Source organism: Cornus florida, unplaced genomic scaffold (assembly GCF_030987335.1).
Source record: "Cornus florida cultivar Cherokee Brave unplaced genomic scaffold, ASM3098733v1 CherokeeBrave_3.0.0_Hap2_Chr10, whole genome shotgun sequence".
NCBI classification, from domain to species: domain Eukaryota; kingdom Viridiplantae; phylum Streptophyta; class Magnoliopsida; order Cornales; family Cornaceae; genus Cornus; species Cornus florida.
In genome coordinates, this window is record NW_026775580.1 from 64,961,538 (window position 1) to 64,973,519 (window position 11,982).

The 11,982-nt window shown below is 40.9% G+C and overlaps 2 protein-coding genes across 2 annotated transcripts; both read left to right on the top strand.

Annotated features, from left to right (window-relative positions):
- Positions 1-598: 598 nt before the first annotated feature.
- On the top strand, positions 599-3,140 carry LOC132279125 (subtilisin-like protease SBT3). The gene has a single exon (XM_059781054.1). It carries the CDS (start codon positions 679-681, stop codon positions 3,025-3,027), a length of 2,349 nt encoding a protein of 782 aa, XP_059637037.1. The 5' UTR covers positions 599-678; the 3' UTR covers positions 3,028-3,140.
- A 3,065-nt stretch (positions 3,141-6,205) lies between these two features.
- LOC132277727 (verprolin-like) lies at positions 6,206-7,129 on the top strand. The gene is made up of 2 exons (XM_059779569.1): positions 6,206-6,823; positions 6,920-7,129. Exons 1-2 carry the CDS (start codon positions 6,206-6,208, stop codon positions 7,127-7,129), a joined length of 828 nt encoding a protein of 275 aa, XP_059635552.1.
- Positions 7,130-11,982: the final 4,853 nt, after the last annotated feature.

The window sequence follows — 11,982 nt, forward strand, 5'->3', positions numbered from 1 at the left end:
TTCACCAAATAAGTGATACCACCGCATTATTGTTTACTTTGGACGGGTATGATCATCAGTTCTAGTTCTTACCATAAATTTGTAAGCTGTAAATTTAGTCTCCATTTTGCATGAAATGATTGTTAATGTTGACCTAGTATCATTGACACACACACACACACACGCACGCGCACACACATATATATATCACTCATTTAGGCCGCACCAACGTACCACCCAAAGTCAGTCTTCCTCCAACTGATACCATGTAGCTAGCTCCAATGGACATATGTTAAGATGGTTTATTCAATTGCAAAACTAAATTCGCGTGATCTATTCACCCTATAATAGTATAAACCTCTTTAAAATATGTATCCATATTTTATTTATTTATTTATTTTTTGACCATTTAAAATATGTACTTGACGATTAATGAGGAGTCCCTCACCATCCAACTTTGACTTGAAAGCCTACAAGTTGAAACAATTGGCCTAGTATTTTTCGGTGACAGCTTGCCGATTGAACACACATCAATGCCTACCACCATATGTGGATGAGAAAAGATAAAGTTGACAAGGACTTAAATAAATGCTGTATATCATGGAGTATGTTTTATGCTTACATAGACAGATACAAAATTCAAACCAAGTCACTGGTCTCATTAGTGTCTGAGCAAAGTCTCAAGTTCTCAACGAAACAATGAAGCTCGTTAATGAGTTTCCTCTTCTTCATTTGATCTTGCTTGCATGGTGTCTTCTCGCTTTCAAGGCTACATCAGCATCAGTTGGTAGGTCCACCTATATTGTCCACATGGACAAGTCTCACATGCCCAAGATCTTTCCTAGCCACCACCACTGGTACTCCTCCACTGTTGATTCCATAAAATCAGCCGTTCACACAACATCAAACGGTCATCAATCCAAACCAGAGCTTGTCTACACTTATGATAACGCATTACATGGTTTTAGTGCACTGTTGTCTCAAGATGAACTAGAGACTCTAAGGAATTCACCAGGTTTTGTCTCAGCTTATAGTGATAAAGAAATCACACTTGACACCACCCACAGCACTGAATTCCTCTCCCTCAATCATGTCACCGGCTTATGGCCGGCTTCAGACTACGGCAAAGACGTCATCATTGGTGTCATCGACAGCGGTGTCTGGCCGGAGAGCAAGAGCTTCAATGACAAAGGAATGACCCCAATCCCCTCTAGGTGGAAGGGAAAGTGCGAGGAAGGAGAAGAGTTCAATTCCTCATTGTGCAACTTGAAGATTATTGGAGCTAGATCCTTCAACAAGGGGGTTTTAGCTGCAGATCCCAATATCACAATCCGCATGAATTCTGCAAGGGACACTGATGGTCACGGCACGCACACCGCCTCCACAGCTGCTGGAAACATTGTGGAAGGGGTTTCATACTTTGGCTACGCACAGGGGACAGCAAAAGGGGTTGCGCCCCGCGCTCGGGTGGCCGTCTATAAGGTCAGTTGGGACGAAGGAGAGTATGCTTCCGATTTCCTTGCCGGAATGGACCAGGCCATAGCTGATGGTGTTGATGTGATATCGGTTTCAATGAGTGTCGGACGTGGGGTACCTCTGTATGAGGATCCTTTCGCCATAGCTTCCTTTGCAGCCATGGAGAAGGGTGTGCTTGTTTCAGCTTCAGCAGGCAATAGAGGGGATTCACTTGGACAAGTGCGCAATGTGAGCCCATGGATCTTGACCGTCGCGGCAGGTTCAATCGATAGGTGGTTTGCCGGCACTTTGACTCTCGGAAATGGGTTAACCATCACCGGATGGACCCTGTTCCCTGCCAGTGCCTTAGTGTTAGACCGCCCTCTCATTTACAACAAGACTCTGTCTCCATGCAATTCAACTGAATTGTTGTCTGAAGCCCCTAGTGATGTCATCCTCATTTGTGATATTGCTGAGGCATCTTATTATCCATATATTTATCCAGTAATTGATCAAGCTGGGCATGTCTCACGGTCAAATGTGGCTGCAGCTATATTTATCAGAGATGATCCTGCAGAAGCTTTCTCTGATAATGTTGAAGTATTTGAATCCAATGAATTCCCCTGTCCCGGAGTTGTGATTAGCACTAAAGAAGTCACAAGCGTGATCAAATATGCTGAAAGTGCAAATACAGCAACAGCGAGCATCAAGTTCCAACAGACCAAATATGGTACAAAGCGTGCCCCTGTTGTTGCCTCATACTCTGCAAGAGGTCCTGCCTTGAGCTGTCCCACCATTTTGAAGCCGGACCTAATGGCACCCGGGACATTAGTTTTAGCAGCATGGATTCCAAATGCTCCAACAAGTAGTATTGGCTCAAATATTATATTGTCCAGTGATTACAATATGATCTCCGGCACATCCATGTCATGTCCTCATGCTTCTGGCATCGCGGCCCTCCTAAAAGGGGCTCACCCGGAATGGAGTCCAGCTGCTATTAAGTCTGCTATGATGACCACAGCCACCCCATTTGACAACAGTGGCAATCCTATTCGACGCAATGGCTTAAATAATTCGGATGCTACACCCCTATCCATGGGGGCAGGTCATGTTGATCCTAACCGAGCACTTGATCCAGGTTTTATCTATGATACCACTCCAAATGACTATGTGAATTTTATATGCTCACTGAACTTCACTGAGAATCAATTTTTGACCATTACAAGATCAAACGGTTACAGTTGCTCAAACCAGTCTTCTGACCTCAATTACCCATCCTTTATTGTGTTGTACACTGATGAAAATGATAAATTGGTTCAGAAATTTCAGAGGATGGTCACGAATGTTGGCAATGCCACGGCCACTTATAGAGCTAAGGTTGAAGCACCAAAGGGTTCTGTGGTCACAGTCTCGCCGAAGAGACTGGTTTTTAAGAAGATGTATGAGAAGAAGAGATACTCTTTGACTATACGTTATAGGGGATTGGAGGGTACAAGCCACACATATGGTTCTGTAATTTGGGTAGAAGATGGTGGTAAGCATATTGTGAGGAGTCCTATAGTGATCTCACCCTCACCTGATATTTTTGGGTAAGTTCGTGTTTGAATATTGCATGTGATGATAGGGAATTGCAATTGCAAGTGCGTTTGTGTCATGAGGACTAAGTTCTTTTGAATGGTGAAAATAAAGTGCAGTCTAATTCTCAATTTCTGAAGAGATTATACCAACCTATGATTAAGTGGTTGTGTGTGTGTATATATATATATATATATATATATATATCCAAAATTTTGTGCATTTCTTGATTTTTAAAAATCAATTTCTATCAGTTATGTGCACAATGAAAAATAAATTCAGCACAAATATAAACTAGTTCAATTTTATATTCTAAAAACTAAATAAACTATCTTTGAAATTCATTTTTTTTTTTATAGTACTTTGTTTTTTTTTTTTTTTTTTTTCAATCTGTGACAGCTTTCAACTTTTCTTCTTTCTTTTTCCTTTCAACTTTGAGTTCAAAATCAAGTTTAAGGCATGATTTCCTATCAAAAATAAAAAAATGAAAAAATCAAATGATTTTTTTTAAACGCTTAAAAGAAGCGAAATGATAATGTACATAGAATATGATAGTCCTTAGGTTTCTTAAAAATAATTTTGATCTCAAATGCATTCTTAAATTATGCTAACATTATTCATGTAACCTAATCGAAAATTAAATATATATTAAAGATATATTATATATCTTAGACTTAAAATATAACAACAGAGCAAATTTTATAAGAATTTGCTCAAAGAAAGTTACACAAATATATTTAAAACTTCACTTTGACGATGGAATGAGTTTTCCTTCTGAACACCTAATTTTTTATAGATGAAAGTGTAATACAAAAAGAACTTCTAGCCGCCCGATAGCTTGAGATATCTGACCTTATCCAACCACCTTCCTATATTGGCAGTCATCTATCCTTATCCAACCAGCTTTCTATATTTCAGCATATATCGCACTCACACTACAAACTTTTACTTTCCTTATATAATACTATGTGTGGTGTCACATGAAAGCTTTTATTTTTCTCTCCCTAAGACACACACATATTATATCACATGCCATATACAGAGATTAGTCTCAGCGCGCACACAAAATCACCCGTTTTTTTTCATTTCTTTTCACTTTTTACCTATGGAACCCATATGTTACCTCTATTAATGCATACTATAAATACATTATAGATATAATATCTATACAGAAATCATTGTTTTACATGTCACATAGAAGTTGGATAGAGTTTAAATCCAGATAGTTAAATGAATATTAGACCATCTGTTCCAGAAACAGTGAATCGTGGTTTGGAATCGAACTAAATAAGTATTTTATAGTCCAGTTCTATATCTCAATGATTTCGATCCCAATTTTTTAAAGAATCATTGGAATCTGTTTGGCAGCTAAAAATGAGTCCTTTCCAGGGGAATGGAAAGGTGCGGACGTGGTAGGAACTACTGTCGTTCCAAAGATTTTCCAAATAGTATTCCAGTTGAAAATTGTGAGATCAAGCGATTGTAAGAAAGACTGGAATGACCTCTTCAAATGTTCTTTTTGCCTTGAGAAAAGACTTAGGGAATTTTCTATAACTAATGGAAAGAAGAACGAAATTGCAAGTGCAGGACTTGAAATTAAATGAACTAAGAACTACTTGCTGGAAAGTAATGAAAGAAAATGCAAGACTTAAATTAAACATAATGTAACTTCATTGCATGAATGAAGAGATACATGAATTGATAAGCAAAATGTTGTATTGTTTGTTGTGTCTGTTGAACAATGTTTGCCACATACTGATTACACCATAAATATTTTTCAGTTGGAAAGATTGTCGTAGCCAATTCCAATTGGAAAGGTGGTATGCAAAAGCGTAATCATGAAGTAACACGTGGCTTCATCAAATGAAGCCATTTGGTACAAGATATGCAGTTGGAAAGACGAAGACTTTCCAAGTGGACACGTGGCAAACATATAAAAAGCCATGTGTACCTTTGACCTAGTCATCAAGAATGACAACTTCCCCACTCCTGTAATATCTCCTAGTTTGTAGGAGTCACTCTAAGAATAAGGCAACCATTTACCTTATTTCCGTAAGAAGGTTGCTAAAAATCAGGAAAGTGGGCTGAAAACATGATGCATTTGCCAGAGAAAAATGAGGAAAACGTGGGACACATGTTAGCCAAAGAGGTAAGCAATTACATGCAATTGGAAAGACATGAATTTCCAAGTGGACACGTGGCAGGCAGAGAAGGAGACAGTTACATGCAGTTGGAAAGACATGACTTTCCAAGTGGACATGTGGCAGGCTTACCTACAAATTAGGGGCAGTTAGGAGATCGTGGCCTATTCCATTTGGCAGTTCCAGAACGTGGCTAGAAGATTTTAATTGGAACTGAACCACCAAAACCACTCCTTCAAAACTGAAATTCATGGGACATCATGTTCTTACACGTGTCAACATTATGAGAAGAATAAGGAAGACATGGGACACGTGGTAAGATTCGGACCTTCCAGGTGGAAGTTCTCAACTGCTGCTAGAACTGTCGACTTTCCATCTGGGCAGTTCCAGAACGTGGGAGAAGGTTTGCAATCATACATTTCAACCGCCAAAGACCACTATATAGCAGTTGTAGATCATGGGAGAACATGGGTTTACACTTGGCAACATTTAGAGAAGGCTGAAAGATCATGGGACACGTGGCAGTCCAAAGTCAGTCCACGTGGAAGCTGTTGAAGCTTCCACACCAAATTACTGCATGCATGGAGAATTCTATAAATAGAACACTTAGGCTTCACTTGCAAACCCTGTTCAAATCACACAGCAAAACAACACTTTAATATATTTACATTCATGTATCTTTACATTCATGTAATACACCTTCAATATGTTTAATTCAAGTCCTGCACTTATTATTCCTACTTTCCAGCACTTTACTTTGAAGTCCTGCACTTTCAATACCGCTTTCTTTTCCACTAGCCATAGTTCAGTTCGAAAGTCTTTTTTCAAGGCAAAAAGAACCCTTGAAGGTAGTTATTCTAGTCCTTCATTCAATCGCCTGATCCCTGCAATTTTCTACTGGATAGTTGTTCGGATATCCACTTTGGAATGACAGCAGTTCTTGGCACGCCCGACATCCACTCCTACTTTCCACTCACTTGGAAAGTGGAACTAGCACTTCACCGCGAGCCAAACATTCTTGGCACGCCCGGTGGGACATCTAGACAGATTGTTCAATGGCCGGTGGAAGAAGGCAAGGCAAGTCTGTCCAAGACCCTGCCGAACTAGAAGAGATGCAAGTTAGTGAACTTCCAGTGGAAAGTTCACGATTCGCACCTGATGAAAATGATATGGTGGAAAAATTTGCTCAAACAATGGCAAATGGACCCATCATGGACAACATCCGCATGATGGCAATGCAGCAAGATAGGTTTGCGCAAGACCAAGCAAAAGTCGCTCAAAACTTAGCCAGAGTTGCTCAAGACCAATCTAAAGCTGTTCTTTCTCAAAACCGAAAGTTAGGAGACATGGTGGACCGAATCTCTCAAAGGTTCGAGTCTATGTTGGAACGGACCCTTGGAAGCTTAAACCAAGGTTTGGCTCCTCGGCCAAACAACTCTGAAGGGTCCCAACAGTCAGCCTTCCAAGCTAGTAGGCCGGCCATATTTGTTGAAGGGAGTTCCTCTCAGCAACATGTAGGTCCACTCCCTCCAACTCAGCAGCAGGTGCAGTCCCTTCCAATGGCGCAAACTTACATTCCAGCTGCACCTGTGACTGCTCCAATGGTACAGATGACTATTCCAAAAGCTGCGCCTATGCCAACCATCCAGCAAGTTCAGAATCCTCCACCTGTGGTATTTCCACAACAGACTTGGCATGATCAGCCTGGCCAACAATGGCCATACCACAACCCTCAAGCATAACAGAATGTTCCACCTGTGAACATTCAGCCAGCCGCACCTGTTCCAGCAAGGCCACCACCTATGGTCATTCCTATGGCGGTTGGGGGGCAACCTTTTCCAAGAGAGCCATTTCTTGACCAAGGAGGAAGGAACCGTGGCAGGAACAACTATGCAGATGCCAACCCCTTGCTTATGGCGGGTGGAGGGTATCAAGTGGCCAATCAACCTCAAGGTTGGCCAGACAACAACCCTCCATAACCTATGGCAATTGACAGAGGCCAATTTACAGAATTCCTTCAGCAGGAATTTGGCCTAACTCGAAAGGGTGGAAGGCCAACTTATAGAAAGCCCTATCCAGAGTTCATTGATGAAGTTGAATTTCTAAGGAATTTTAGAATTCCAGAGTTTGCAACGTTCAATGGAGAGGGCGAACAGTCTACCTTGGAACATATCAGTCGGTTCACTGTCCAATGTGGAGAAACAACAACCAATCCATGGCTGAAAGTACACTTGTTTCCAAACACACTGACGGGATATGCTTTCAGATGGTATTCCAACTTGCGAGCCAACTCCATTCAAAGTTGGCAGCAATTTAAGGATTTATTCCATACTCAGTTCTATAGAGCTGAGCTTGAAGTGTCCATAGCAGACCTTTCCAGACTTCATTAACTACCTGGAGAGTCTGTGATGAGCTTCCTTTCCAGATTCAGGCGGGCCAAGTTCAAATGTAATTTGTCTTTGCCACCAGAAGAATATGTGAAGATGGTTGTGAACGGACTAGAATTTGAACTTCGTAAGAAGTTTGAAGGTGTACAGTTCCATGACTTGTTCGACTTAGCTGGCAAAGTGGCTAAGTATGAAGAGCTCCTTCGTGAGGAGCAAGATAGGAAGAACTCTTCAAAGGGCACCTACTATCGTGATCCTAACTATGAGGTGTATACCACTAAAACTGAATGAGAGTTTGAAGTCAATGCAGCCGAGCTCAACATAAAGAAGGCTTACACTTGTGACGCCTTGACAAAACCAAAATCAGCTACGGCCAACTTGTAGGCAGCTTCTAGTTCCAAATGGAAAGGGGCAGACCCTTCCAAAAGTTACTCTTTTGACATCTCTAAAGCCGAACAGATTTTTGATTTACTCATGGCTGACAAACAACTAATTTTCACAGCAGGCCACAAGATGCCAACAGCCTCCGAAATAGCCGGGAATGAGTATTGCAAATTTGACAATTCGTGGAAGCATTCCACTAACAATTGTGTAATCTTCCGCAATATTGTGCAAAAAGCAATCGAAGATGGTAGGTTGATGTTTCCAAAAAAAACGGAAGTCATGGGTGTGGATGGAGATCCATTCCCCAATGTTGTTACAACAAATGTTACTTCTCTTGCCTCGGAGCATTCAAGGAAAAAGGTGGACTTGGCAGCGCCGAGAGCCAGTGGAAATCTGGAAGTTCCTGAAGCTGCAACATCCATGGAGAAAATAGTGGCCGAGTTGGAAAGGCAGCTCTGTGAGGTTCAGATAGCCTTAATACAGTAAGGTTGTTGTCCTAAGTGTAAAGTTCAGAAAGAAGGACGTCATAGGGACTTTCCAAAAGAGGAGCAGAAAGAAAGGTTTTCCAACAGTGACAGAGGACAGAAACGGAAGGTCCACGACTGGCTAACTCTCCAAAATGTGGAAAGCTCAGTCACTGTGACCATTCCAAAGAAGGAAAGTCGTGTTCATACAAAAAGAAGGTCAACGGTGAGGAAACCAGAATTCCTTCTAAGGGGTGTGGAAAGAAATAGGGTCTCTTATGAGACAAGGCTTTGTCCTAGCAGGAGTTAGGAAAGCAACAATTGGCATAGTAGAACCTTTGAAGGTGACAAAGGTTTCAGACCAAAATTGGCCTTGGAAGTATGGGTCAAAAAAGGTAGTGAACATATTTGTCCAAGAACGGTTAAGCCACCCACTTTGCAAAATGATAGATGGAAGAAGCTTGATCATCCCAAGTTCCTTATCCATAATGATTCCTATATGACTCGCACACAAAGGCGAAGGCAGCAAAGGAAGAGGGCTGACAGAAGAAAATTATGGGAGAAAGATCATAGTTGGACTAATTGTTCAAAGAAGATAGCCAAACCATCTGACTTGTCAGAACTTCCAGCTAAAGGTGGAGTTAGAGATCCTAATGACTTGCTAGATCCTGATTTAGAAGTTGGAAACTCCTTGCTAGCAGACGTCCTTCCTATAAAAGATGAAACAGACATGGAAACTTCTAATAGTTCTAGTAGCAGCAAGAAGATCTATTTTAGGAGCCTTCCAGGTGAATTTACTTGCAACTGGCATTTAAGGCCTTTCCATTCATTGGCCTTGGAATTGCTTGGCCAGTTTGATGATTTCCAACTCAAATATTGGCCAAGACATTTAAATACGGAGGCTGATGATCTAGCCCAATTAGCCTCTCAAGTGAAAATCCCACCGGGAGTAGAAGAGACCATGATCACAATCAAAAGAAGGACTCTTCCTTTTATAGAGTCATGGCATGAGATGGCACGCCATTTCCAAGCTAACGAGCCAGAAATAATCAAACCTACCAAGAAGACATGGGAGATTTTCAATGTTGATATAGATGGATTAGACTTGGAAGATTGGAGAACACCAATTATCCAATTCTTGCAAGAGCTTAGTACCAATGTGGACAAGAGGCTTTAGCTTTTGGCACTACATTACATTTTGATTGATGGAAGATCTCACAAGCATACTGTGAATGGGGTATACTTGAATGAGTATCACCCTTCCATCTATGAAAATTAGAAATCCACAATCGTTCAACCAGCCATGTAGAATGGCTGGTATCTTCTTTTCCAAGAAAACCGGAAAGCTGAAAAGGAAGCGTAATGGCCATACTTCGGCCATTCCAAGAAGGAAAAGCTAAGTACTTGGAAAAGTACATTGGTTAAAGTTATGAAGCAGACTTAGCTGAATTTCCAAGATCAGCTGATTTCCTAAGTATGAAGCATTTCATTGAGAAGAGGCTACATTACATGGTCCAATACTTTCAGTTTTTCCTCTTCAATTTCCTTTTCTTCTTCTTCATGATAGCGGAATTCAAATCCCATGCCTTATCATCAAATTGTTCCACAAGGCATAGAATTTGGGGGGCATATGATTACACCATAAATATTTTTCAGTTGGAAAGATTGTCGTAGCCAATTCCAATTGGAAAAGTGGTATGCAAAAGCGTAATCATGAAGTAACACGTGGCTTCATCAAATGAAGCCATTTGGTACAAGATATGCAGTTGGAAAAACGTAGACTTTCCAAGTGGATACGTGGCAAACATATAGAAAGCCATGTGTACCTTTGACCTAGTCATCAAGAATGACAACTTCCCCACTCCTATAATATCTCCTAGTTTGTAGGAGTCACTCCAAGAATAAGGCAACCATTTGCCTTATTTATGTGAGGAGGTTGCTAAAAATCAGGAAAGTGGGCTGAAAACATGATGCATTTGCCAGAGAAAAATGAGGAAAATGTGGGACACGTGTCAGCCAAAGAGGTAAGCAATTACATGCAATTGGAAAGACATGAATTTCCAAGTGGACACGTGGCAGGCAGAGAAGAAGGCAGTTACATGCAGTTGGAAAGACATGACTTTCCAAGTGGACATGTGGCAGGCTTACCTACAAATTAGGGGCAGTTAAGAGATCGTGGCCCATTCCATTTGGCAATTCCAGAACGTGGCTAGAAGATTTTAATTGGAACTGAACCACCAAAACCACTCCTTCAAAACTAAAATTCATGGGACATCATGTTCTTACACGTGTCAACATTATGAGAAGAATAAGAAAGACATGGGACACGTGGCAAGATCCGGACCTTCTAGGTGGAAGTTCTCAACTACTTCTGGAACTGTCGACTTTCCATCTGGGCAGTTCCAGAACGTGGGAGAAGGTTTGCAATCATGCATTCAACCACCAAAGACCACTATATAGCAGTTGTTGATCATGGGAGAACATGGATTTACACTTGGCAACATTTAGAGAAGGCTGAAAGATCATGGGACACATGGCAGTCCAAAGTCAGTCCACGTGGAAGCTGTTGAAGCTTCCACACCAAGTTACTGCATGCATGGAGAATTCTATAAATAGAACACTTAGGCTTCACTTGCAAACCCTATTTAAATCACACAGCAAAACAACACTTTAATATATTTACATTCATGTAATGCACCTTCAATATGTTTAATTCAAATCCTGCACTTATTATTCCTACTTTCTAGCACTTTACTTTAAAGTCCTGCACTTTCAATACCGCTTTCTTTTCCACTAGCCATAGTTCAGTCCGAAAGTCCTTTTTTAAAGCAAAAAGAACCCTCGAAGGTGGTAATTCCAGTCCTTCATTCAATCACCTGATCCCTGTAATTTCCTACTGGATAGTTGTTCTGTTATCCACTTTGCAATGACAGCAGTTCCTGGCACGCCCGACATCCACTCCTACTTTCCACTCACCTGGAAAGTGGAACTAGCGCTTCACCGCGAGTCGAACACATACCTAAGCACTCTATTTATAGAACTTTTCTTGCAGCAATTGGAGATCGTAGTTTTGGCAGCAGTTGAAAGCTTCCACTTGACACATCTGTGCATTGCCAGGTGTTCTATCACTTGGCAGTTTTTCCCACCATATTCAAGTTTTCTTTAGACTCCTTTTCTTTAATATACTAGGCTTTATACACGTTGTCCATTACTCTTTGTAGCTTCTCGATAGTTGAAGGTGACAGTTCAATTATCAGTTGGAAACTTCCAACTGGCATACTCATGTAGTGCCAGGTGTCCCATGACCTGAAAACTTTCTTTTTTGTGTATGAATCCCTTTTCTTTTGGAATTTTGAGCTCTATATAAATATACCGTATCATATACACGTCCCCCATTAACTTGAATCATCGTCCACGTTTTGGGTAATTTGCCACAACCCAGCACAACTCCTAATATCTATCTTGATATATTTGCACACATATTTCCTTTTCCATAAACCTTCATAACTATGTCTTCCATGTAGTAGCAATTGCATGATATTTGGGGCAAATCCTATAAAATAAGTAGTAGTTTAGGAGTCAAAAGTTGCCTTCCTA